The 27998-nt window shown below is 40.9% G+C and overlaps 1 protein-coding gene across 1 annotated transcript; it reads left to right on the top strand.

The window, feature by feature from the left end:
• Positions 1-32: 32 nt before the first annotated feature.
• On the top strand, positions 33-25764 carry PPM1D (protein phosphatase, Mg2+/Mn2+ dependent 1D). The gene is made up of 6 exons (XM_035560858.2): positions 33-456; positions 6610-6838; positions 9185-9309; positions 18857-19047; positions 19814-20053; positions 24348-25764. Exons 1-6 carry the CDS (start codon positions 33-35, stop codon positions 24900-24902), a joined length of 1764 nt encoding a protein of 587 aa, XP_035416751.1. The 3' UTR covers positions 24903-25764.
• The last annotated feature ends 2234 nt before the right edge of the window (positions 25765-27998 follow it).

Here is a 27998-nt window from a genome sequence, read left to right as displayed (position 1 = left end):
CCCCCCCCCCCCCCCCCCCACCTCTCCGCCCCATGGAGGGGCCGTACTCGCTGGGGGTGAGCGTGTTCTCCGACCAGGGCGGCAGGAAATACATGGAGGACGTGACCCAGATCGTGGTGGAGCCCGAGCCGCCGGCCGAGGCGCGCCGGGGCCCCCCGCACAAAGGAGCGGCGGCGGCCGGGGGCCCCCCCGGCGAGAGCGGGCGGCGGAGCGGGGCCGGCCCGCGGGCGGCCGAGGAGGGGACGCTGCCCCCCGGCCGGCCCCCGAGCCGCTCCGTGGCCTTCTTCGCCGTGTGCGACGGGCACGGCGGCCGGGAGGCGGCCCAGTTCGCCTGGGAGAACCTCTGGGGCTTCATCAAGAAGCAGAAGGGCTTCGGCTCCGCCGAGCCGGCCGCCGTGTGCGCCGCCCTGCGCAAGGGTTTCATCGCCTGCCACCGGGCCATGTGGAAAAAGCTGCGTAAGTTCCAGGCGCCCTCCAGCCGCCGCTGTGCCCCGTCCCCTCCCGCAGGCGGCGGTCCCGGCCCGCCGGGCCCCCCCCGCAGCCCCTCCGCGGGGCCCAGCGGCGAGAGCGGAGGGGCCGGGGACCCCCCCCTCCGTCCCCTTCCCTTCCAGCAGGCGCCGCCGCTGCCTTTCCCCGGGTTTTTTCTTCTCCCGGGCGTGGGACGGCCCGCCCCGAGCCCCCTCCAGCCCCGCGGGGCGCTGGGCACCGAGCGGGCTGGGACCCGCGGCGGTGAAGCGAGCGGTTTGGAAAACCGAGGGAAACTAGAGAGCAGAGGGAGAGGGGGAGAGAGAATCGGGGGCTGAGGACAAACTGTAGGGCAATTGTGCTGTGTAGCTAAAGATTGTAGAGCCGTAGTTTGTGCTGAAGGTATTGCAAGTTGGATGTCCCTGGTACCTTTATCAGAGGAGGTTCTGTCTTGTCTTGGGGAATTGTTAGGAAACCCCCCCTTAAGTTTCCCTCGACCAGAGAGAGTATCATGAGAAGTTGTTTTAGCAGCCAAAAATGTTTGATTCCCTGTCTCTTGATCCCAGCTGTTTCTCTTGAGTTCTGATGGAATGCTGAGAAATGTGGCTGTTTCATACAGGGCTATAGTTCGCTCACTTTACTGTTTGAGCATCAGGGAATATGCAGGGTACCTGCCAAAACAGAAAACACACTCAGTATCCTGAAGGTTATACGTAGTTTCAGTTACTTAAGTGCAGCACGACAGTTGGGGTCCTAAACAGGTAAGGCGAAGAAGAGTGTCGAGACGGGTGTCAGTAATTATTCTTGTCCTCTTCCTTCTCCCTGAGATCTGGTGATACTGCAGAATCGAGTTTCCTGAAAGGGTAAAGGTTATAGTTTAGGGTCTGGTCGTTTTTATGTGTATGCTAATGTACAACATAAGTAGATATGTGTGTGTGATGTAATATGTATTCTTTCAAGCATTTGAAAGCACTAGAAAGAGAAAATATATAAATAGCAAGCATATAAAAACAGGCAGGCAGGAGGGGAGTGCAATAAAATCGGAACAAAAATGTAGACAAAGAATACTGACAGTTGGGCCTGGGAGGCAAACATAAAAAGCAAGAATTGCATTTACAGCACAGCGGGGTTTCGGTGGAGTGATTCGGAGCTGGGGAGGAGGGAGGTGCGAGAGTATTATATTGTCAAAACGGTTTCGTTTTTTTTTCCTTGAATATCGAAATAGAGAAGTTGCGCAAGTGTCAGATGCTTGACAAGATGTGAGAGGAGGAATGGCAAGGTCAGGGCACGCTGATATTGGGCAGAAAGGAAAGGGTGTGAATTTTAGAAGCGCCAGAACTTGACCATAACCTTGATGCTGAGGAACGAGTGGTGAATGGGCACACGGCCTCCTGGGCTGCAGACTTGCACGATAAGGAGAAGGATGTGTGAACACAGGGAGAGGTGGTGTGGGGAGAAAGATAAGGAAGGAGTTCAGTTGTCTGGTTGTAGTATCCTTCGTCTGTTCTTTGTCACTGTAACTACGTGCAGCTACAAAATGGAGAGAGGTGAAGTGACAGAATGCAGGAAATACTACTTTAATACAATGTGTTTAGTAAATAATACTTTGGTTGTGGAACTAATTTAAGCTGTTGTTAAAAACAGCCTAGCTCTGGCTGTATTTGATGGCAGTTTCAGGTAGGGTATATGGGAAACTTTTCTTCTACGTAACATGTTTGGTCTTGCTGATTTCTTCTGCATGTGTCTAATAGCTAGAGTGTAATGGGATAAAACAATTACTAATCTGGTTTATAACTTCTCATGCTGGGTTACGAAATCCCAGTGCAAATTTTGCTTGTAATAATTTTTCCACATCATCTTATGCAGACTGGATCTTTAACTCTGTATTGGTGAGACGGGGTATTTTAGTACTGTGGAATGGGAGCAGGAGGCTGGTTTGGATTTTTGGTGTGAAGCATGGGGAGTCTTCATTGCTCTCAGTTGATGGCCATTGGAAGGGAAGCTTGTACTCAGCTGCTCTTGGAAGCAGGGGGTCACCCCAGCAGCTGTCTCCTGTGATTAACATGAAATGTATTGGTGATGACTACAGCAGAAAAAATAAAACAGAAAAACACCCTTTTGTCATTGCTGGTGATTTGTGAGGTTAATTACATTAATAAAATTCACGATTCTCTGTGTGTTAGAACTCCCAAAGTAAAAATTGTATTTGAAGCCTGTATCTACAACTGGCAGTGGTGGGAAAGGTTTCTGCAAGAAGCGGGCTCTGCAGGTCCTGGATTTTGACAGGACTTCGTTGGGGATTGCATTGTGTTGTTCCTTTTGTAACTCATCATTTGCCTAGTCAAAAGCTTGTTTGTAAGTGTTAAATTTATCTTGATACTATTTAAGCAATTTTTTAGTTGAAAAAAGAAATACAAGTTACTAGTACTACTAGTTAAAACTTAGGAAGTTACATGCTCCTGCATTGCTTTTAATTCTTCCATTAAATTTAATTTGAAGTATAAAAATAAAATATTTTCATTTTTTCTGTAACAATTAGAATTTTTGTAATTTTCCGTATGAAGTCATAATGTCAGGGTTGTTCTTAGTAATGTTTGAGTTTATGGATGTGTCCTTATCTGAAAAGGAGCTAGACTACTTGAGGCAATGCAGATTTTCAGGATAATGTACATTTTTTTAGTCTACAGCTGCATTAAAAGTTCATATAGCATTTACTTTTTGGAAGTTATCAAGATTTTTAGAATCAAACCAAATTGAAATGAGGTATTGTAGTTTGAAGTGTTTTAAAACACTGCATGGATTTGTCTCTTGAAACCATCTAATGTTCTAAGGAACAAACTAGATTATAAATTTGATAGCTTCATATAGCTTAAGCACTTAACATGCATTCTTTTCTTTTTTCTATTTTTTTCTTGGAAGAGTGGGAAGTGCATCTGTTAAACTGGAAAATGTGGTATTTTGTGGGCATGTATTGTGAGTCTCTAACAGTCGGGTGATGTTGTTAGTGCCCTGCTAGACGCAGATGTGGGTTTACCTCCTACTTGCCATTAGCATCAGCTGGTTGGCTTTGTGCATCGCACTGTTTCATAAGCAAAGTGTTTTTCAGTTCTAAACCCCCCTGGCTGTAGAGAAGTTGTGTCCATTCTGGGATGCAGTCATGTTTCTAGTATGTAGGTTAATAATTATATGACATTAAATACAGAACTGGGGATGTGGGCCCCACAAAGAAACTTTTCCTAACTTAGAAATCCCGGCATGCTAGCTAGATAAATTTGTCCCTTCCTAAAGGTGTGGAAGTGGTATGAAATTCATGGACATTTCAGGTGTAATATTGAAGCGTGAATTTTGTTTTGAGAGCTTTGTAGTGTCAGGATTTCTTTTAATTTGTTAACTTGGTGTGGTATTAAAGTTGGTAACAGTCTGCTCTGAACTTACCAGAGTAAAGTTCTAAACTCGAAAGTGGATGGCTTTTCATCTGGTTGCCTTGAAAGGGTGTGTGCTAAGAAAAACCTGTGTTTTTGTTAGGGCTGGTGTGGCCAGGTAGGGAAAAATAAATGGTGTGTGTATATTTGAATAAAAAAGGCAGCTGAAGCTGAGGCTTCTACCAGTGGAGGAGTTTAATGCTCATAACAGTGCGTTACTGTATATTCTGTTAATTATTTAGAGAAGATGCCTTTTGATTGTAAGTGGATCACTTGGACTACTGGGGTATCTCACAAAAGAAATGTAGGGCTTTCTGTTTGTTTAAGTTAAAACTATTTTGTCTTGCATCTAAATACTAGAAAAAAAGAACAAAGTAGCAAGAATAGGCATTGAAAATAGCATTTGAATTTCGCTGGGTTGTGGTAGTAGGCAGGAAAAATTTAGCAAGGAGGAAACTTTCTTGATAGCAACCTGTTTTTTTTAAGGGCTTTTATATAGTTTGCACTAAAGTTTTTTTTGACAAATCATCAAATTGAAGGAAAGGATGTAACCAAGTCAAATTTCATAAGGCAAAACAATTTGTACTTACTGTCCTAGGTAGCAGGTGATGATTTCAATTTGCTGGCTGACGTGCCAGCTATAACACCAGTTGGAATTAACTGCGTGAAGGGTGGTGTTTTTCAAGTAGAGGGAAAATTGTTGCAGAAAGATGTCCTATTGCTTAATTTATAAGATTGATTAAAAACGTAGTCCTGATGTGTGGAGGAGTTGGGTAAGTGACTTTGATTGTAGTATTTGAGCTTGGAAGAGAACTCAGGAGTTTTGACACTTCTGTTAATTTATGATGAGACAATCTCTAAAGAAAAGTGTGCTGTGCTATGTGTAATACTCATTTCTAACCAAGAGCAAGACATAAACTGAAATGCCTTGATGATGGGCAGATGTAATTTCTAGTTCTATCGGAGCCTAAAAACTGAGGCTGCTCTATCATTCTTTTTTTCGTAAGTGGGCGATTTCACTTTGTGCTCTTCATTTCCCATAAAGACTGATTTGACTCTCTAATATATTTTATTGCTATTGAGGGGTTGTTACACTGACAGAAACTCATTAGTTGCAGCTTGTTTTCTGTTAAGTGCATAGTTGAAGTCGTCATTACCACTTGGCTTCCTCCCTTGTTTGCTTTCCATTTGGAATGTGTTAAATTTAATATCCACAGTTAAAATTGCCAGACAAAGTACTTCCAATAAGCTGATTGAATGTTTGTGCTCTTGAAATAATTCTACTCTTAGGGAGAAAGTGTATTTTAGTATTTAGAACACACAGCTAGAAGCTTCTGTCAGGACTTAAATGTTTAAATGGTGCTGGATATCTTGGTAGCTAACAATGAGGAAATGCAGCTTTTATCAGCAGGCCGTCTATATTATACACGTCCGTCCCCTTCAGCACATCATCCCTGTTTTCTCTTTCTTGCCCTGGGCATCTGAACATTGTTCAGTGGCACTGGAATGTAATAAGTTCCTAATCTTTTGCTTCTGTTTTACATGTCTGCAGCTTAAAATATTTTCACGGGGAGGAAGGCCTAATTGATTTTTTTTTCTTGTGTGTTGTTATGCTGTAGGGAAAAACCAAAACAGTGCTTTGGCTATCTGGCCTGAGTATTTCCTGCAAACAGAATGCATCGCAGTGGAATTCTTGTATTGTACTGTGTAAGCACGGATTGCAAAGCACAGAAGATAAAATGTGACAAGGAGAAGAGTCCCCCTTCTTAGTTTGTCTGAAGACATGAGTGGGTGCAGTGAAGAAGAAACATGAGGTTGCTGTTGACAGTTGAAGTCAACTGATAACTGAGAACTTGAAGTCTGCTATCTGAGGGTACTGAAGTAGGGAGGAGGACTGGTATGCCTAATCTCTCTTAATTAGGATGTTGTCCCAGTCATTTAGTGGCGTTTTGGAAGAACAACTGGTGTGTGTAGACACGGAAATAGACACGAAAAGGCATGAAAGAAATTTTGATTGTACGTAAATTGTGAGAGGAGTGTAATAAGAAATTAGTTCTAAGGGCAAACAATTTGAGAAAGGAGGAGTTTAACCTAACCATACACAGTTCATACTAATAAAGGTATTTTATTGTTCTGAATTCAAGGAATATCTTCTCTGTGAAAACTTTGATGTTGGATAGCATACTGAAGTAATCTTCATTATTCAATCTTTTAAAAGGAAACACGAATAAAACAGTTGAGGTTCAACTTGAAATATAAAAGTAAAATAACATTTTTCTTTCCTTTCGAGAGAATCAGGAGTGTCCAGACAACTTGATGTCCAGGCAAAATGACCTGATTTATGTTTCTACCTCTTCAGGCAGGGAAGTGAACAGTAGATCCTAACAAAAAGCTCGATTGATCTGGTCAGCACTCAAGTAATGCTTCCCACATACTCTTGTTCTTCTAGCAATGCTTGGAAAAATTAAACCTGAGGAGACAGTTTTTGGAATCCGATCTCCGTGCTTTCGTATTGGCTTTGTTTCAATTTAAGCTGTAGCTGGGGGAGTGATGTTGTGAAAGTCGGGGGGACCTCCGGGCACCGGTTTGCCTGGCCGTGCCATAGTTGTGTGCACACCCTGTTGTAACATTATGCAAACCTCTGTGATGCAGCCTTGATCTTCAAAATGTTACTGGTTCTGGAGAATTGAAAACAAAGGTATTTTTTTTTTCCTCACTGCAGCAGAGTGGCCGAAGACCATGACAGGTCTCCCAAGCACATCAGGAACTACTGCCAGCGTGGTAATTATCCGCGGGTCGAAGATGTACGTTGCTCATGTTGGTGATTCAGGAGTGGTGCTGGGAGTCCAGGACGACCCCAAAGATGACTTTGTGAGAGCTGTGGAGGTGACACAGGACCACAAGCCTGAACTTCCCAAAGAAAGGGAGAGAATTGAAGGCCTCGGGGGCAGGTAACTGTCTGTGCTTTTCACTTCAGGTTTGATCTGAGCACTATCCATGTCTTTCTCTCTCAACTGGGCTTAAGCTTGCTTGTTTTAAGGGGTGGCGAGCAGGTTGGTTAGTCTCACAGCCTGTTTATATTCCTTCACTCTCTATGCTCTGTTTTTATTGTTGTTTTTTTTTTTTTTTTATTCCTAGCTTGTTAGGGAGTAAGTTAGTGTTCCAGTGTTACACTGTTGTGCTTTTTGCTAGTGGTTTATGGTATAAACAAAACTTTAATTTCCTGGTGGATTCTGCTGTGGCTGAGATGGTTACAGTTCTAAGTGGTCATTGAAAACTTTGAAAGCTGAGGTTTGATCTATTTTCATTAAATTCTATGGAATTTTTTGGGGGAGAAAAATGTCTTCATTGTTCCTGAGGTGATACAGACAGCTGTTCAGTAGGCTCTTCAAAGCTTCTGTTTAAGGAACATAAAAGATATTAATTTGAAACAAGATACTGAGTTTGCTGTGTTTAAATATATGCTTAAAATGTGACGTTTTAACATATATCTTAATGTTAGTACTTTTTTCACTGTCAGGAGCTGGCAGATGTTAGAACATCTCCAAGTTGTGGTTGATGCATGTTCCCTGTGACTGAGGGTGAAAGCAGGCAGCCTCGTCAGATGGCACTAATGTTTTGAGACAAACCTCAGGGCTCGGATTTGGCATAGCTTCACAGGAGCTCTCTGTTCTTTCGTTCTACAGTACTGCACCAGATGGATGGGCACAGTTTCCTTCTCTTAGCAGTTCAGAGGCAGAGATCACTGAAGGTTTTCCTGTTGACATCATTCATACAAGAACCCTGTCAGCTCATTAGCTTTCAGATATTTGTATCACTAGCAGGTGGAAGCTGGTCAGTTAGCTGTGTTTGGGATGGTAGCTTTTCAGAAAGCAAAACTGCAAGCTACATTAAATTAGCCTAAATTTGTTAATGTATGGGTTTCCAAATCACGTATCTCAGTGATTGAAAGTCTCCGAAGCTTTGAAGAAACATTCCCTAGAACTTTGCATCAGTGGAAATGGTTAAAAAAAAAAAAAAGTATGTTTTTAAAATTGCTCTCTACAAATGCTCCTTCCATGTTTTCCAGGGTGGGTGATAAAGCTGTACAGGCTGTTGTGAGGCAAATGGTAGGAGTGAGGTGAAACTTCAGTTACGCTTATTAATGTCCTCTCTGTCATGAGAGCGAATTGGGAAAAGTTAATGTGAGAGCATGATTGGACTGTTCACTGGAAGTAGTATATTCCTAGTAACAGTCTCTGAGTGTGGAATGAAGTCTTTTAGATAAAGACTTAGCTTTGTGTGGGCATTAGTGGTACAAATGGGTGAGATGGATTTTAGGATGTGGTGTTTGCTGCACTGTGCATGCGAAAGGATGGAGCTAAACATGCTCTTGTTGTTAAGGCCTTTGAAGTCTCAGGAAGCGCATCTTGAATAGCTTCAGTATGAGGAATCTTGAGGCTGTTCCAGAGCGCCTCAGCTTCTAATTACCATTGGCTGTTTCTTGGATAAAAGCTAGCTTTTAAGTGTCTAGTTCTTGACTTGATTGGGACGAAGCTTTGCTTGTTCCTTGCTCCATTACCTCTTCTTTCTTGGTACCTCGTGCTCTCCCTTTCTTTCTGCCCCGTAATAGTTGGTTCACTTGCACAGTAGCTTCTCTTTTGACCCTTCTAAAGTCATCTGTGAGAACTAAAACCATTGTGCTCAGTGCCTTAGAGCAGGTGTTACCATTTAAAGGCAGAGCTGTTTCTTCCTGTGTCCTGCTTTTGGCAGATAACTATGAATAATCCCTTGTTTATTTCTCCCTCATGTTGGTGCACCAGTAAGGAAATTCCTACAGAAGGCTGCTCATTTCTTTTTTCCCAACTGTACTGTGCTGTACTTTACTGCCAAACTTGGGCAGATGGTGAACACTGAGGGAAGAACTACATGATATTTCCACCCAAGTGAGTTGATGTTGATGGTCTTCATCTGAGAAAAGCAAATTGTGTTTTGCTTTTTTGCTGACAGATTAAAAAGATATTTTTACATCTGGTTGTTGCAACTAGCCAGAATTTCTTCCAAGTCTTCATTCCTCTACTTTTTTCTTTTCCTCTCCCTTCATCTCTCACTTTTCCCTTTGGCTTAATATGGAATGAGACTGTACAAGTGATACCAGGTGTTTTGAAATACTTAATTGTGTGGCAGACCTCACTGAGGGTGCCGTCGTTATTGACTCCATATTTACAGACTTAACTGTTCTAATGTCATTGAAACTATTTTTCATGCTTTCGTTTCCATTCCTTTTTATAACCCCTGCTGCTTTCTGATGCTTTTAGTGTGATCAACAAGTCTGGCGTGAATCGCGTCGTTTGGAAGAGACCTCGGCTGACTCACAATGGCCCCGTGCGCCGCAGCACTGTCATTGACCAGATTCCGTTCCTAGCAGTTGCCAGAGCACTTGGTAAGTGATGCCTGTGTTGGGGAAGTGAGACACCACTACATGCAGGCCACCAGAACTGAACGACGCCCTGTTTTGCCAAAACACTTGGTTAAAAGGAATTCAGTTGCTTGCCTGGTTTATAAGGCCTTCTAAAAGTAAAGGCCTTATAAAAGCTTTTTAATATATTATGGATTTCATTTTTCAAATAGAGCTGTAGAAGGTGTCACTGGTGAATAAAGGCCTAGTTGTACAACATGCAGGATTTTCAGTGTCACTCTTAGAAGGATGGTACTTTGGTGCACATGGAAATGTACAAAGCAGTTTGTGCCTCCGAGATGTGGAGCACGCTGTCTTGCTGAGAGGGGAGGACAGTCATTCTTGACTTGGTGGTAAGATTAAGTTTTGCTGCATAGGATATGTATTACTTTGGTCTTCCTTTTCATGGTGAATCTGTTTTCTTTCAAGACAATGTAGAATTAACAAAAGGATAGAAGTCAGCCTGTGTTCGTGTTATCTGTAATTTGCCTTTGCAAAAGTAGTGGTAATGGGAAACTTTTTTTTGAGGAACACTTTATTCAGAGGACAGAAAGGCATATTACAATACCGAGAAAACTTGTTATGAATGCTTTTTTGGGAAGTACTTCATAACTTGAAGTTTGCCCCCTCTTGCCCATATGTTAGTGTTTTCTAGTCAGTTGTTTTCCTTAAGTTTCACTGCAGAATTCCAATCTTCTGTTCATTTTCTTTCCTTCCAACTTCCCTCTGCCCCAGTGAGGAGTTCTCTATCCAGATACAGCCAGTATAGGTTAGGTTTTATGGAAATGTACCACGTTTTTACCTGTGAAAACTGTCCTGTGACTTAATTTCTTCTTGGCAAGCACGGCAGTTATGTGATAGTGTTGTCAGTGTTCCTAGATCAGTTGGCAGTGTGTCACGGGGACAGTCTGTTCCTGGGACTGTCTTCTTGTGATAAGTGCATAACATTACTGCGTCTTATTTCAGAGGCAGTGATACATGTTTTGCATGGATTTGTCTAGTGTCAAGCATTTTGCAGCGATAATTAACATTGTAAAAGATAGCTATGTGTCAAGGAGGAGGCCACAGGTGGCTGAAGTTATCTTTCCATAAAATTAAAAATTTAAGTTTACTAACTTTTTTTCTGCATATCTTAAAAACCTCATTGTGTGTCATATTTAGCTGCTTATTTTATAGTTAGTAAAACTGACTTGAGAGTTTGAGTAAGTTCTTTGGAGTTAACAGATGACTAGCAAAGATTGTCATCACCAAGCAACATATCCTTCTTTTCCCCTTTTCTGCAAAGTATCTGTGTTCGTCACAGGTTACGTTTTGATAAGTCTTTCATTCCTACAATTTTGATTTTTTTTGTCTAAATAGCTCCATGACTTTTGATCTGATTGCTTGCAGCAAGTTGAACAAAAGGATTTGGCTGGGTTCTGTGTGCAGATGGGAATTCAAGGAATGATGCATCTGTTAGCCCCCTATTGCATTCTTTCCAGTTATGTGGATGAAGAGGATTACTGTGGAGTTTTAGGCCCAAGAAATGGGAACACTTCACAATTCTTGGTGTCAGTAGTTAGATTTGAACGCTTAAAAGGGGACATTGGCAACTTGCAATCATGTAGGAGAAAGGGGTTTACAATGTGGCGGTGTTTTGGCGTTTGCCTGCTCAACGAGTCTCTGTAAGCCTTTTCACATCCCCTTCTGAGGAGGTATGACAAACCTCCTGCAAAAAGGAACGCAGCTGCTTTGCTCTGTGGGACCCAGATGGTGCACAGACGCTCACAGTTTGGAAACAGGATTTAACTTCTTTCTGAGGCCAGCATGCCCCTTCCACTGCTTACAAAAGACCTACCACAACTAAAACCATTTGCATTCAAGCTATGGAAGCCTGCTCGACCTCTTGGCTGGCTCCCAGATTGCTACCCTGCTTGGCACAGCACTGCTACTCTGGAGCCTCTCCAAGCGGAGCAGTAACCATCAGTGCTGGCATACAGTGGTTACCAATACTCTAGTCAAGCCCGCTAAGATCTTGCACAGTGATTCTTTTTTGCTAAGTCCAAATTTGGTGGCTGTTCTCGATAGAAATCCCATACAGCAAAATACAGGCCCCATACTTACTATTTGGACGAGAATTTTTAGTAGGACAGCAGGAGTCTCTTGACACTGCCCCACACTTCTGAGATAAACGGATACTTGTGAATTTACTGTCTTTAAAGTGGGCAGGTATCTGATTAAACATCTGTGTTCTATTTTTTTCTCATAGAATACTTTACAGTATGTTGATGTAGTCTCATCCCTCCAGTTGTTTAGTGCTCATTGTCAGGAATACAGCAGAAGTTTTAGGAATAGCAGGAATAAAACACTGGGGAAAAACAAGTTGGTCAAGTATTTGGACAGCAGAAAGGATACTGGTGTGTTAGAAGTCTTTTTAGCCAGCTTAATTCTGTTGACATTCCCTTTACTATTTTGATTTGTTTAGTGTCTTTCTGCCCTAAAATAAGCATTTGTGGTATGTACTTCTTATTACTGCTGCTTCTCGTGGCACCAGTAACTGCGATTAAGTGATGTTTTATTTATTTATAGTCCCATAACAAATCAGAAGTGTTTAGGTTTTATACTGTCTTTGTGAAGTACCTGTATGCTGCTTTTACTGTATACAAGTTTTGTGTCTTCTAATGAAATATCTTAAACTGTAGCAGTGTTCTGCATTCCGAGCACAGCTATTTCTGCTAACCTTTTCTGTGAAATAAAAATGTATTTATAGCAGTTTCCCTTGTAATAGATACTTAATCCCTCACAGTCTCAGAGAATTGTTCACCTCTGGACTTGCTACCCATTCTGAGCAGAAGAGTGTTTTGTTTCCTTCGAGTGCAATTCTTTGTGTAAGTTTTCTGGCATCCAGAGTTCCATGGTAACTGACCATTTTATTTGCCTGTCCCTATAACAGGGGTGAGGCAACTCAAAATACTTGAATCCCCTTGTGTAAGGCAAGGATATGAGTGCAAGTGGCTGGATACCATACAGCTCGGGGCAGTATGATACCAATACCAGATACCAATTGCTCGGGGGCAGCAAGCCTACATGTAACTTGCTTGTGTGATTTGAACAGCGCGTGCCGTTGCATCGTGCGTTAGTTACTGTCTCTCTGCTGTAGATTTACAAGTTGGATTTTTCCATGTGGCACCCAGGAAGGCGTTGTGGATGGACTCCAGTGAGCGTGCTTACAGGTGCATCTGGTAGGGAACGAACTGAGAGAGGAAATAACTTTGAATGTGTAGCATAGTAGCCAGATTCGTGCTAGCAGAAAGGTTACATTTTTAGCACATGCTGGCTGTCTAAATATATTAATGTAGACCTTTGGATTCTGGGACAAAATGCAGGATGATAAATACAAGGCTGTGACTGTACAAGGCGATATGTCTTACGTTCCCATCTACAGAACCCTTTGTGGAAAAATGAAATGAAGAATTTCGATCTTTGGAAACCAGTTTTGAAGTGAAGTCTGGCCTAGCATCAGCAATACTTTCAAAGAGGGTATACAGAAGTATACGGCAGTAGAACAAGTATACAAAAGTAGAATGGCATTGTAGCTGTTGTGTAACTTTTTTTTTCCTTTGAGTGATGAAACCGGAGCCAAGAACCCATTAGCTGAACCACGCATTCATGTGGCCACATGAAATTTCTTTTCCCTGGTTCTTATGTAGATATCTAACAGACCCATTCCCATATTTTTGGTGGAGTGGCTTCCACAATACAGGACTGATTTTCTTCATACAAACACTAATTTCCTGCTGACCCCTAAAAGCAGCTATGTACCAGAACAGTGAACTCTGAATGTACAGCTGCTATAAGAACGTTAGCTCTGACAGTGATATGGAAGCTGTCTTCCAGAGCACCCTACTGGATGCCAGAATTGTTTTGTAAAGCTCTCTGAGCGTGCATACCATGAAACCCTAGGGAGGAGGGAGTGGTTGACCTCAAACGATCTAAGTAGATTGTTGTATAAGGGTTTAATTTTTGGTGTGTGTGTGTACACAAGCACACGCATTTTAAATCTGAATGGGCAGAGTTGCTAGACAGTATGTGCTTCTTGGGTTGTCTTTCCTGCTTGCGTGTAGGCCACACCATGAAGATTAATTGTAATGGATCATGTAAGCCAGTAAGTTATATTTAAACGCTGCACGGCATTTTACAGACTTTACTCATACTGCTTTATATATATGTATGCAGTGTATTTGGGTTTCTAGACTTGTTCTGGAGATGTCTTACTGCAGCTTCTACAGTTTTCTCCAGCCCCAAGACAAGATATATATGTATGCCTGTACAAAATGCAGAGTGTGTACTTAACTGTGCAGATCTCTGTTGGCTATACAGATCACGTGAAGGCACATGTGGATCTGTTTAGCTCAAAAGAGAAAGTTTGGGGCTTTTTTCCTGCTTTTGGCTGGCTGTAGCTCTCTCTGTTTGCCTCTTTAGCTCTCTTTTCTTTTACAGTAGAAAAGCAGTAACGAATATTTATCCTGGAGGTGGTACTTCATCCAGGTTTGCTCACCAAAGTGTTCTTAGGTTTTATCCTTTGTCTTTAGCTAACAAATGCCGTCTAGGATTGGGTGTCTTTTAGAGCTTGCAACGCCACCTTAGTGTTGAAGGATTTAATTGAATGCCAGAAATCGTGAGTAGCTTTCTGCATGTCATTTTAGTTTCTCATCTTTGCTTTTGCATCCTATATGCTCTGGCACAGCCCTGGACTCAAACGCCTTTCTACTCTTGCCTGTTTCGCTAACATGCGTGCAGGGATGAGCAGTCTTGGTGAGACTGTCTTATGGGCAGTTTTTAAATCACCATTTGTTTTAACAGCAATTGAAACAATTGCATTTGAAATATGGGCCTCTCGTCTGTGCTTTCATTTTTGACATAGTGTTGCGGGTAGAATTCTTGCAGCAGGTTTGACTTAAAGAATATTTAAATGAAGCTCCTAAAGGAAGGGTGTAGATTTTAAAGCCCTGAGTACTTCTGGGTAGCTTTTCTGCTTGCTACTATCTTCAATTTTGTCCCTGTTCCTCAGACTGAACTTTTTAATCATTGTTAGGTTCTGTAGCAGGGACATTATACTGCATTTGTCATTACACTGCTGTGAAGATGCCCTCTTGTGGCTATAGGATCAGGTTGTCATGAGTTTTGGTGAAAATGTTCTCCTCCCCAGCTCAGCCTGAACGGCCCTAAGTGGTTACTGTCTGTATTCATGTTGAGACTTGCCTAGCTTCCTAGCAGCATTGCCTCATCAGGAGTGGAAAAAAGTTCTGTAAGTCTTCTCTTTGTACTAACAGACCTTTTAGACACGTTTCAATTTTAAAAGATTTGGAATTAATCAAATTGGGTCACTTTTTGACTGTGACTTAAAGTAAACCTTTATTTCCCCTATTAAAAGATATATTTGTATTCAAAACAGCATTCTCCTGAAACATAAATGAACAATTTGATTTATGACTTTAGGACATATTTTTGCTATAAGAAGGCTTTGGACTTAATCCAATCCAGTCTACTTATATGATGGGTTGTTTTGTTTATAACCAGTTACTTTCCTGGCATCAGCTGAGTTGCAAGTGTTTTTTTCACTGTATTTCAAAAGCTAATAGTAAGCAGATAAGGTAGACTACATATTTTCATATTTTTATAGATAGCTGTATTAGTTTTCTGCACCTTTATCATACGACTTCAAGTATATATTTTTTGTTTGCAAGATGCAATGCAATTTTTGTGTAGGTCTTCATGTATTAATCTGGTTCTAGTCATGACCAAGAAACAGGTGTGATTTTTCTGGAAGATTAGAAGGAACTATTTTAATCCCCCCCCCTTTTTTTTGTTTGGAAAAGGAACATGCAAACCTTCCAGCAAAAGAAATATTCCTGGCTGTAAGTTTTTTGGATAAAAAGGCTGTTAAGTTTTGTAAATGTGTGAGTTTCAGTTAAGAACAAAAATAGCGTAGCTCAAAGTGAAGTCTGAGAACCTGGAATTCCAGTTCTGTAATACTAGCCTTTGGCATGTCACATCATCTTGCTATCTTGGCTTTCCAGTCTGGTAAAGAGTCACTTGTCTGTCTGCTTGCTTTGGGACAGAATTAAAGATTTTAGTGTTTTGAAATGTCTAGTGAAAAATATGTTCTGCCTTGTGGTTTACCTTCCTCTCCCTCATTTCCTCCCAGAATTGTAAAAGAGAGGGTCCCACGTAAAGTGACTTCATTGTAGGTTTGCCACATACCTCTCAGCCGCTGTGGATGCTGTGTTCTCCAGCTGGCCAGAGGAAGAGACACAGCTGACATTAGTATTCCATCTATACAGCAGCTCTAAAAAGCATTTACTTAGTCTGTGGTGCTCGGCCCTGTATTTATAAAAAAGAAAGAAGAGGAAAAAAGTGCCTTGCCCTAGTAACATGGCTTGGCCTTTGCTAGCTTGGAGTTAGAGAGTAATTCTTACAAATCCTTAGTGTGAAGTACTCTATGCAGCACTCTTCTGCCTAGGATCATTTGCCTGCTTGATTAGTCTGTAATCGTACAGCTTGTATACATCAGTTATTGTGTCATTTCCTAGATGGTTTTGGACCTCGGTAAGTGATGAGTACAGCTGAATTTAAAACTCACCGAGATGTGGTTCTCACTGTGCATGTACAGCAAACATAGAAAGCCACTTTGACAGAGGTGATGCCACAGGAAATTGTTTGAAAGAATGCATGTCATGTTTTTTTTCAAAAATGCATGTTTAATATATTTAGAAGCTCGAACTAGTCTAGCTCCTATTCTCTTTCCTTTCATGAAAAATTTCTTTCCTCCTGTGGTATCTGCTAGACCCACACCCGTCTCCATTTGAGAGCAATGACAGCACTGCAGATAACCTGGCTCAGTTACAGATTTGCACGTGGATTTGGCCAAAGATGGTTACTACTGTATAATCAGGTAGTGTGGCAGCTGCTCTAATGCATTCACGATGTGCTAGCTATTGATTCCTGTGTCAGGCCTCCACCTCGTTTGGAGTTACACCGTGACCTTCAAAGGGGCAGCTCTTCGCAGAGGAGAGATGCTGTTGAGGTTGGAAGGCTTTCAGAGGCAACTAGGAAGGTTGAGCCCCTGGTTAGGAGATTGGCCTTTGATTTGTGAGGTGCGGGTTCCTTTTGTCTTCCTAAAAACTATGCCCTTCAGCAAGTTTCTTGTTGGTGGAGTCCGTTATAACGAGTCTGACATTCCGGGTTATCACTGTGAGGAGCCTTCTGCCTCTTGGAGGAAGGCTCTCTGAAATCACTGTGACTTTAACTTGGCTGTTTCTCAGGGAGAGCAGCAGATGGTTATGATGACATGTATGTGGATGAACCAAAACTAAATAGCATCAGATTATTTTTGTATTACAGCAAAGTATTTTTAATCAAAGAATGATTCAGCTGAAAACATTGATTTTTCATAAATGGGCATACTAGCAAATAAAAGCAAAAGAAAATTCCCATGTTGGGAACTGATTCTGAGATCTGATTGTCATAAGATTCCAAGCTCTTGTTTGTTTTACCTGTTGTGTCAGTGACAGGCACAATGTGAAGAACTCTCAGTGTATGAAGAATTTTTTGGCAATTAATATACAATAATTGCTGCACTGGAGCTCAGCTTTTCTGTTACAGTATTTATTTTGATCTTGTTGCCAGCTGGCTGGCTTTGTTGCAAGTCTGTGGAGGGAGAATGTACCTCTATATGAGCAGGCTCAGCTTTTAATTAGTATTTATTAGAAGCATGTGTTTGTCTACGGCTGATGCAATGGAGGTGAATTGGCGCTTTAATGAGGATGGACCATCCGTGCTTGCTGCTGTGAAGTGGCATAATTGAGTTGAAGTATTCCTGATTCTGAAGAAGTCTTTTCAGCTGGTTGATAGCTTAAGGCAAAGCTAATGGAAAGAAATAGGAAGACAAAAAGCTTATTTATTATCTTTAAAAGGGTGGTGAAGGATGTAGAAGGCAGCTATGAACATGTTATCTGAAGAAAGCAAAAAGCAAAGGAAAAAAAAACCTGAGCCTTACTTTTTAAATTGAAGTTCTTTGACGTTTTTATTAATTTCTACTTCTAAAGCCATGTGTTCTGTACAGAAAAATATAGCCAGTGCTTGCAAATAATGTTATTTCTTGTTGCTTATCGTTACAGGAAGCTGTTTATGAACTATTTAGTGGAAATTTTAGTACTATATAGTATGTTACCAAAACCAGAAAACATAGAAAAAACCCCATTGCAGCATTAATTGTGTAAAAAGGAAGACAAAGTGTTAGTGCAACAGAATACTATTCTTGATTTAGAAGTCCAACATTAGAAAGACGTATTTTTTGTGTATATCTGATAAATAAGATTTGAAATAAGTTAATATGGAAAATAAACCACTCCAGCAGAAAAAATTTTTCCTTGAGGATGGTTTGGAGGAAGCACTTGAACCAGCTGATGTTTTGATTGAAATGTGACTTAAGTTTTACATTCAGTTCAGGCCATCTTCACCGGTGAGGTGACCCCAAACTCATTCACACAGCAAGGAAGATTTAAAAATAGAAAGGTTCACTGCATGAGGCCTTCCAGGGGAGAGGCTTTAGCTCTCATTTTCTGCTTTCCTGCTGGAGCCCAGGTGCTACTTGTGCTCCTGTGGCTTCTTTCCAAGTCCACGATTTGGCACATGGTGTTCAGCTGGAAAGGCACTCTGAGCGCTGCATGGCTTTGAGAGTGATAATGTTATGGAAGGAGGAGAAAGGAGAGGAAAAAAGTTAATAAGGGAAAGGTTTCAATCTCCTCCTTTGCTGTCTTTGTTCCTTCTTCATGGCACCCGCATGGACAAATACACGTACAGTAAGATGTGTGTTTCTGTATTGGTTGGATAGCTGTGGAGAATTTCAGGTTGAGAGAATAAAAAGAGCAAGTTTTCTGGTTGTTTTTTTATTTTTCTTTCTCCGAGCATTTCTTTCTAGGGTGTGCGGAGCAGCACATCATTGTCATTCAGGCTAAAGTCTCATGCTGCATGATCTTCTCCCAACCTAATTTTACAAACTGTATCGTGATTCTCTGTACAAGCAGTGAAGAGTTTGTCCAGCTGTAAAGCTTTAAACTGTGCCCATAACTGGAAAGGCAGACTTTTGCAAGCTTGGTTTGGGTTCGACAGAGCCTTAAAATAAGGCTTTGCTTCTGTTTCAGGATAACTCTTGTTGTTCAAATAAGTTTTAGTTTGGATATTGAGGTTCCACTGATTTTTACGTATTAACCTGTTATTTCCTTCTTTTTCTGAAAATCTTAGTTTTGAGAGTAAAGGCCTCTTGTAAATATAGGTTGGTTTGAATGCATTTTTATTTAAATAGCTACATATTAATAAATGCGATCAGAAAGTGACAGCAGCAGAACAGTAATTGCATTGTAATTACATTGCGTTACTATCGGTGACTTGAGACTGGTGGTAATTGTTTTCATGGGAACCATTTTCAGTAGTTTCCAAGAATAATATCGCTTGTAATATAACAATTCTGAAACATTTTCTCCTTTGCTAGGTGATCTGTGGAGCTATGACTTCTACAGTGGTGAATTCGTTGTGTCGCCTGAACCTGACACTAGTGTGCACACAATTGACCCCCAGAAGCACAAATACATTATCCTTGGCAGTGATGGATTGTGGAACATGATCCCGCCTCAAGATGCTATCTCCATGTGCCAGGATCATGAGGAGAAAAAATACTTCATGGTGAGCACAGTTGGTATCAGTCATTGGGGAAATTTAATGCTGCTTTCCTCTTAAAAATTGCTGAGTCTGGTATGTGTGTAATGTACCGAACAGCATTGTTGTTCAGGCATATTCAATAGCTTTGCCATAACATAGAGGTTGTTACAGCACAGCTGATATTGTGCTTGCATGTACTGTCAAATACAATTCATGTTAATAATGTTCTTTAATCCCCATTTTGGGGAAATTTGACTACCAGGAAGGGATCTGTGATTAAGAAGATAGAAAATCCTTCCTGTAAGGAAATTATACACAATACTGTCTGAAATCAAATTTTTTTTTCACATTAAAATGCATGTTACAATGCAGACAATTGTCAATTGTTTTTTGTGATTTTTTTGAAAAAAGTTTGAATTACATTCTTACCGGGTTTATTATACAAAACAGTTGAGAGAATTTAATCAGTGGAGCATTTGAGCATCAGTTAGTAAATAGTCTGTAAGCCCCTTGAAAGAGTTCTGGAAAGACTGCAGGATGTGTTATGGCCAGCCTATTTATAGAATTCATTTGCATCGGTTGTAAAGTTTAAAGCACTTAGTGTGTGTATATGGATTCTACCATAAACTGACTTTAAAGCTTCAATTAGTATTTCCTCATGTTTCTGGATCAAGCTACTTTAGCACATGACATAGGAGTAGATTATCTCAGCTTCTGCCACATAAACTGTCTTCAATTTATAAAGTAAAGTGGACTTAATCGCTTTCTCTGTCTTTCTTCTAACATAAAGGGAGAGCACCGACAGTCTTGTGCCAAAATGCTGGTGAACAGAGCCCTGGGTCGGTGGAGGCAGCGCATGCTTCGTGCAGATAACACCAGTGCCATCGTAATCTGCATCTCACCATTGCAGGATAGCAAAAGCAACTTGGAAAATGAAGAATTGTATCTCAACTTGGCAGAGAGTCCCTGCTATAGCAGCCCTGACATGAATGTCATGACACCCTCCCGCTGCTGTACCCCACCTGTCAAGGTAACGCTTCTTTTCAGTGTTCTAAATGTTCCACATTGAACTTACTGGCCTCTCAACTTAAACCACCATTTAGTGTTACTTTTTTTTTTTTTTAACTTCAGTGGACTAGGTAGTGTGTATGGCTAAATAAAATATTTCAGTTGTAGGACAGTAACTTGACAGCAATTACCTGGCCATATCCTCAGTACTTCTTGTAAGTCAGCGTGCAATGCTTTAGAGAAAAAACTTTTAATAACATTTCTTAAAAGATTTTGGAGCACCAAAGAGAGTATTAAAGTAGGAGTGTCTCAGAATTGCTGAATTTCAGGATACAGTGTTTTTGTAATTCTTAAAATCCTAATAACTTAGTAGTAGTTCTTGATTTGTATGTCTTCTTCAATGTAAATAATTACTGTAAGTTTATGCATGTAATTCACACAATTATAAATACAGTATTTTGTAAAAATCTGAGTTCTCGAACAAAATCAGAAGTAGACTATTGAAAAAGGGATCAGAGGTTCAAAATCCCCAACCAACCTCAACAGCTGGTAAATTGCAGACTGCCTCTGGAGGTGTTCATAACTATGTGGATTGTTTTCTAAGGTAAAGATGGATTAACAGATTCAGATACACATAGTAGAGAATGATTTCTGCTCGGATTGGGAGATTGTACTATGGTCATCTAGTTGGTTTAACATTCTTTGTTAGAGGAAAAGATGTAATACAAGATCTTTATTGGGATTAGAAGCTTTACCCATTAATATAAAGCAGAGCTGTTTGGAAGCTTTTTTTCCCTCTGAAAACTAGAGTGGAGTTATGAGTGGATATTTGCTTCAGTAATTACCAGCTGCTCCTGATTTAAGTAACTGTCCTTTGATGTTTTGACGCATCTTTGGATAACTGTCCTTTGGGCAAAGTTTAAAAAAAAAAAAAAAGGACAAAAATAAGAAGGGCAGTCCTTAATGTTCCCTTTGCAGAGACAAGCTGCTAGTAAAATGGCAGGCTCAACCTTTCTCTCTCCTTCTGTTCCATCCAGTGTAGCAAAAGAGCTCAAAATTGTGTGAAAATTTTTTTGAATTGTAAATACTCCTGAACTTCTAAATTGTACTACTTGTTTTGTGCTCTAGCTATTATCAGTACTTATTGAGTAAGCCTTGAGCTACGTTGATTGCAAAATAACCAGGAAGTAGCATTTCTTAATAAAGACGTAGTGAAGATACCTTCTGAAGATTCCCCCTCCCTGTATAAGTAAATTCAGGGAGCTGTGATGTTTGAACCTATATGAATTGCAGCAGGTGGTCATAAGTAGTGGAGAGATTAAAACTCTAGACAACTAATATTTTTGGTGTTTTCCTTGTAGACAAGGCTTTAATTTACTTTTTTTACTTAATGTACAAAACCCAAAAGAAAACTGGCTACAGGTGCGCGTTGGTATCATGTATAAATTCGTTCTACTTTGTTTTTCTCCTCTTGGCCTTTGTATGGTGTTGCCAATTAAAAAAAAAAAATAAATCCTATTTTCTCCCTATTTTTTATTCAAAGTATTAATGTAATATGAGTTTCTGCTTGAAAGGCAATATACAACTGTCCTCTCAGAGTACCTGTAAGTATGGGAGGAAAAATATAAGGAGGAAGTTGAGGAGAAAAAAGACAGAAAAAGGCCCCTGTACTGTCTGAATAATGAAACATTTTGGGGGGCTGGGGGACAAATGCCTCCAGGAAGATCAGAACAAGTAAAATGTCTCGGCAGTGGTATCCCCATGTATGCTTTTGTGCAAAAAAAAAAAAAAGAGCCTTGTGCAGTTATCTGTAAGTATATTCAGTTAAGTCTATCATTGAGTAATATCAGGTTTTTTGTAGTATGAAGAACCTCACCAGTTAGATAAGAAACCACAATGGAAGGAAAGATGTATTTTCAAAAACTCTGGTTTCTGTAATGGCTGGACTGTCAACCTCATAGGAGGGAAAAGCTCTTCTTTTTGTGCAATCAATCGTGTTATTGATTGCAGAAAATCAATTAAAAGAATTGATGAGAATATCCATTAGCAAAATAGTATTTAAATACATTGATACATAAAGCCGCAGGTAAATAGCTGATCTAAATTAGATCAGTAGGATTTTTTTTTAATTACTTAAGTTTTCCAAAATCTCTGCAAAGAAACAAGAGGTGATTTGTCAGATCAGTCTGAACTCCTAGAAGTCATTGTGGCGTGATTATGGGCAAGAGTGGATAGGTCAGGAAAAACAAGAGGTAGCAATGAAATGAAGTTGTATCTTTTGTCAGAGAATGGGGGGAAAAAAGCATTGGATATCCTTGATTCGTAACAACTGCTACCTTCCAAAAACAATTAATTTTTGGAGATAGAGTAAATCAAAGTTTCTCAATTAAATTGATGTATTTCTTAATTACATATCCTTCTGGCATCAATTACTAATACCAAATTAATTCTATTGTTCCTGAGGCCAGTGACAGAATTTGATTGACTAGATTGAGAAATTAAGCTGGTGATTCATGTTTTATTTTTCTTGTTTTGTTACATCACTCTTCAGCAGACTTCCTGCAGTCCATCCTCTGACTTCATTTGGCTTCCCAAAGCCTTACCCGATCTAAGCTATTCATCTTAAGCAAAAGATCTTGGCAATAAGAGCCACAGTGTTAAGTGCCTTGCACAATGTGAAACATAAAACCTAAGTATTGGCTAGAGACACAATGTCAGAAATGAAATTGAGCAGATTAAATAACGTTGCCAGGGCTGTTCTGAATGCGTCATCTTAGCTTTCTTATGAAATGAGTTGAATAACCATCCGTAAAGGTCTTCTCTCTTGTGTTGCTAAATGGAGAAGAAGAAAAAAAAACTAAATGGCTTTATTAATCTACACATGTGGAACAACCGAGGAGTTAGAGGAAGTGGAAAACGAAATCTAGATGCTAGAAACAATTCTGATAATCTTTTCTTTTGGAGTGCATTTTATCAAACCTTACTATTTTTCAAAAGTGCTGAGCACTCATGGATTTCTTTTTGAAGGTGAACTGAAGTTGCTCTGTTGTAGCTTAAAGCATTTAGATCTTGCTCAGATGGTGTATTTACTTGGTCTAATTTGTGTGCACGTTTGAGTTTTCAGATTTCTTAAGACTGTCATTGCCATTTGCCTTACATTTATGGTATGTAATGTGGCCTTGAAATTTACTTCTGAAGGACTTGCTGAGTAGCTAGGGATTTCTTCACAATTAAATCTTTAATAAGGTTATAATTCATATCTTCAGGGCACTGCATAAATACTAATTTTCATAATCCCCCTGTGGATAGGGAAAGTAAGCATTGTCCCCGTTTTCCTGTTGGTAAAACTGAGATTGAGGCAAAAGCACTTATCAAAGGCTGCAGAAGGGATGAATAGCTGAAGGTAGGATTAGCAAGTCCCTGGTTCTCAGGACATCACACTAAGCAGCCTCTCTTCAGAGTACCCAATAACTGTGCTTCATAGAGAGTGGCTGGGTGTAGTGTGGTGAATTGAATTAGTTCCTTTCCAAGTTGTAGAGCATACAGCTAGGCAATAAAACGCGTTACTTAGCTGTGAGGAATTGGAAACAGCAAATAGTAATTCTATTTTTAGAATGTTTGTCCAATGAACTTTTGCTCCACCTTCTGTATATGATCAGAACACCTAGGGTATGAAGAGTTTGTCCTTGTTGCTGATAATCTAGTTGTTCCCTAACTGAGAGTTCTAAATGTGACAGGTCAGAGTTCTGCTGTTTGCCTTAATAGTGCTTGGCCATCTGAGGTATAAAATCTTCAGAGGCAGTATGGGTGCGCACATCACAGAATGAGGGAACTCGTGTCTGCATTTTGGAACATGCTACCGATGAAAATTCCCAGGACAGACTGCAGGCACTGTGTTCTACATGGCTTCCTAAATTAACAAAGATAACATGTTTATTCCTTACATAACTTGCTTTATAGCAGCAAAAAGGAAGATGCACGGGATGGAGGTGTCTGAACAGCCCTCTGAATGAAAAGATTGTCTGCCATTATGAGATGCTTGCAAATTGAACAATGGAAATAAAAGCATTTAGAAAGTTGGTGCGCACAAAGTACCAAGCTCAGATGCACAGTATGCATCTGTTTCTGCCTCTCCATCCCTGCCTCTCAATGTGTGTGTGTGGGGGGGGGGGGGCGGAAATGATCCTGTTCTAGAGTGGAGTTTTTCTGTCTCTGATAAGGTTTAGAAATGTTTTGTCATGCAGTCTCCGCCCTCAAAGGATAATAGGAGTAAAGTGATTTTATTTATGCCTAAGTATTTTTTTCTTTCCTTTCAGCTTTCAGAAGATGATCCGTGGCCACGACTGAATGCTTCTGAGCCTGTTCCTTCCCTTGTGCATAGCAACATGATCTCGGAGAAATACATAGAGCTGCCAAATGAGATTGCCAAAAGCAATTCACCTTCATCAGGAGCAACCCTGAAGGATTCAGGCCCGCAGGAAGAGAAATGCGGCAAAGCATTGGCTTTGAGGATACATGAATCCTACAGTAATGGTTTGTCAGTAGGTCTCTCCCCTTCCAACTCCACAAATTCAGGCACGGACCAAAAAGGCTTCAAGGTGTCTCCTAGTGGCCAAACAAAAGCCCAAGATGCAGAGAGGACACCCACAGCAAACTTTAAAAGGACATTAGAAGAATCCAACTCTGGCCCAGCTATGAAGAAGCCGAGACGTGGCCTGAGTAGAAACATTACTGTCCAACCAGAAGGCATGTCCACAACGCCACAGCGCAAAAACTCAAACAAGCTGACCATGCGGCGCAGCCTGCGGGGCCAGAAGAAGCTCGGCAATTCACTCTTCCATCCACCCAGGAAAGCAGCCTGTGTTTGCTGAAGGGCATTTGTGTAAGGAAGTGTATTTTGTCCTGATTAGAATTTTAAAGTTGGTGCAGAAGTTTGAAACTCTTCCCGTTTATCCTTTTTTAAAGTAGAAACTTTTTTTGGTATCAAACAGCTTTATCCCAGCCTTGTACTTGCTTGTATTATAACTGTGAATTTTGTAGATGTGTAGGGTATAAGTCACTGTAAAATGTGTGTAAATTTGTTTTCCCTTCATATAAATGTAGTCTCTTTTCTTCCTTGTATAATTGTTACAGCGGGGCTAAACCTTGTTTAAAAGAAAGTCTTTTTTGTTAATTTACTAAGGTCTTGAATTTGTATACGCTTCTTGTGATGAGAATTTCACAACTTTTTCACTAAAGTAAATTATTAAACAGAATGGAAGATATGTATTTTCGTAGTACTATATGTTCCACCTAAAGTGTGTCTTTTAGAGAATACACTAGGTCTATATTTTGTTTTTAAATTTTAGATTTCTCTACTCAGAAATGTATGTGGAAGCAGAGATGTTGAGTCTTGCTTTACGGGGCTCAATGTCAACATCTTTGTTAATTAAAATACTATGCAGTATCTTATCTAGTTGCATTTTTGTAACATTAATAGGCAAAGTATTTAGCAAAAAAACCTGTGTTTTAAAAATTCCCACTCCCAAAAGCATCCTATAAAGCCATTCCCCATCCCTGTTACAAACGGTGGCATTTCTATCCAGGCATAAACGTATGTCCTATGGAAGCACGAATTTTCTGCTATTCCAATACTGATGGTGCTGCTAATATCTTTCAACATAAGTTCTTAAGTTATTTTATGACAATTTCATTGAGTACGTGGATCATGTGTATGTTCACTTAAATAAAACGTGGAAATTTGATGGGGTGCCTTTTTTTTTTTTTATAATTTCAAGCTTAAGTACACTCATTTTGTATTCATTAAAGTCTAATACTCTCTCCTTCACTGTGGCTGTTTAATGAAACGGGACATCCTGCATAGCTGTACCAGGGAACAATTCTTGGCATTTTATACTTAATGTGTTTGTTAAAGTGTAGCAATATATAACCTGCATTTTTTTTAACGGGGAAGTAAAATGCCAATACTTCATTCCAAGGGCTAGGGTGGTATTTTTAGAATCTAATTCTTCACTGCTGGCACAATAAAACATGGGCTGGAATTAGGCCTGCTATCTATATATGTTACCATGGTTACAGAAATCCTAGAGGAATTGCACACTTTCTGAAAATGTATAATTCTCTTTCATCCAGCCAGTGAATGCAGCCCAATCTTACAAGATAAAAGTAATGAGCTCTGTCCAAATTGGATTCAAGAATTTATTTGTGTATATGGTTGTAACCTATGGTTAACAAAGTTTTATTATAACCAGTGTTGAAAATTGTGTGCTACATTGGGCGGGGGGGGAAGAACATAAAAGCTAGCTGTAGCTATATACACACACTTATCTAGCAACACTCCTTGCAACAAACTATGATGGTAATTGTCTATTTTCAATTTTACCTCGTGACATTCAACTAAAAAAGTCACAAAAAATGCAAGTATAACAGTTATGTAGCTGTATTATAGAATCATAATATCCGAGTTGGAAGGGACCCACAAGGATCATCACATCCAACTCCTGAGTCCCCAAAGGACAACACAAAACCTCAGACCTGAGTCTGAGAGTGTTGTCCAAATGCTTCTTGAACTCTGGCAGGCTCAGGCTGTGACCACTTCCCTGGGAGTCAGTTCCCATGCTTGACTAATGCTGCTGCTTATGATGTAAAAAAAAAAAAGAGAGAAAAGACTGATTACATAGATGCAAAATTTATTTTTTCACTAAACTTGGTTGCATTCAACTGTGGTGCCTCCTTCTGTTTCCGCTTGACGGTTCTGGTCTTGGGCTTCTCCAGATGGAGAGACAGACACCTGCTTTTTTCACTTTTAACAAACTAGACAAAAAACAGGCTTTTCTTTTCCTTTTTTTTTCTTCTTCCTGGGAGAGCTGTTGAGTAATAGTAAGGGTTAAACACGCAAAGCTCCTCAGCAGTAGAGAAACTCCCTTGCTGATGTGGATTGGCTGTAGTTTATTTTCCCCACCTATGTTATCATTTGACTGCCCTGAAATTAATTACTGGAGCTGAGACGGGCAGTGTGGCAATGTGTAGCTGAGGTGTTAATGCAGTCCCTGTTTCATAAATCAGGTCCGAGTCACACAAGCTGTTTGTGAAACAGAGCTCCAGCATGTGCAAGGAAACAGTTCCCCGTCATCAAAAAACAGCTGAACGCCTGTGGTGGTTCAAGAAAAGCCTGACACTTTTTCACCCTATGATGGGACAACTTGTTTAAAGGTTGGATGAGGCACTTAGGGACATGGTTTAGCGGGTGACATTGGTGGTCGGGTGATGGTTGGACCAGGTACATTGAGGTATTTTCCAACCTTAACAATTTGATGATACTAACTTGCTGAGATGAGAAGCCACAATTTAAAACTTCCCTCATGCTGAGAGGAGCAGGGAAGGAATCCTAGAATAGGCCCTGGGGGAGCACAGAGTCCGACTGCTGGCCGTGCACAGCACCTCCCAAATACTCAGACAGGGTGTCTGAGCATTGTCCAAACACTTTTTGGGCTCTGTCATGCTCGGAGCTGTGCCCCCTTCCCCAGGGAGCCTGCTCCAGTGCCCTGACATTAGCTATTTCGCACAGAAACACGGCAGGTTACACGTAAATTATCGGGAAACAAACAATTTATTAGGCGATCATTGCGCCTCAGGGGCAGACATGGCGCCTCAAAATGGCGCCCTCCGCCACGCGCCCCCTCAGCGCTGCCCGCGCCCACCCCGGCCGCCGCCTTCCCGCCCATTCCCGCCGGCCCCGCCCCCGCCCACGTGCGCGGGACTGGCGCGGCGGCTCTCGCGAGATCTCGATGTAAACAAAGCTGCGGGGGGGGGCGGAGGGGGCAGCGCGGGCCGTGTTTTGCTGCCTCAACCAAGCTTGGGGGCGGGGCGGGGCGGGGCAGGGCGCAGCCGCTCTCCAGCTCTCTCCGCGCCCCGCCCCGTTCTGGAAACCAAGGCGGGGATTGGATGGCGGCAGGGAGCGGCCCGCC

Source organism: Cygnus atratus, chromosome 20 (assembly GCF_013377495.2).
Source record: "Cygnus atratus isolate AKBS03 ecotype Queensland, Australia chromosome 20, CAtr_DNAZoo_HiC_assembly, whole genome shotgun sequence".
In the NCBI taxonomy this organism is placed as follows: Eukaryota; Metazoa; Chordata; class Aves; order Anseriformes; family Anatidae; genus Cygnus; species Cygnus atratus.
The sequence above is the reverse complement of the archived record's forward strand: the minus strand, read 5'-3'. Positions and strand labels throughout refer to the sequence as shown.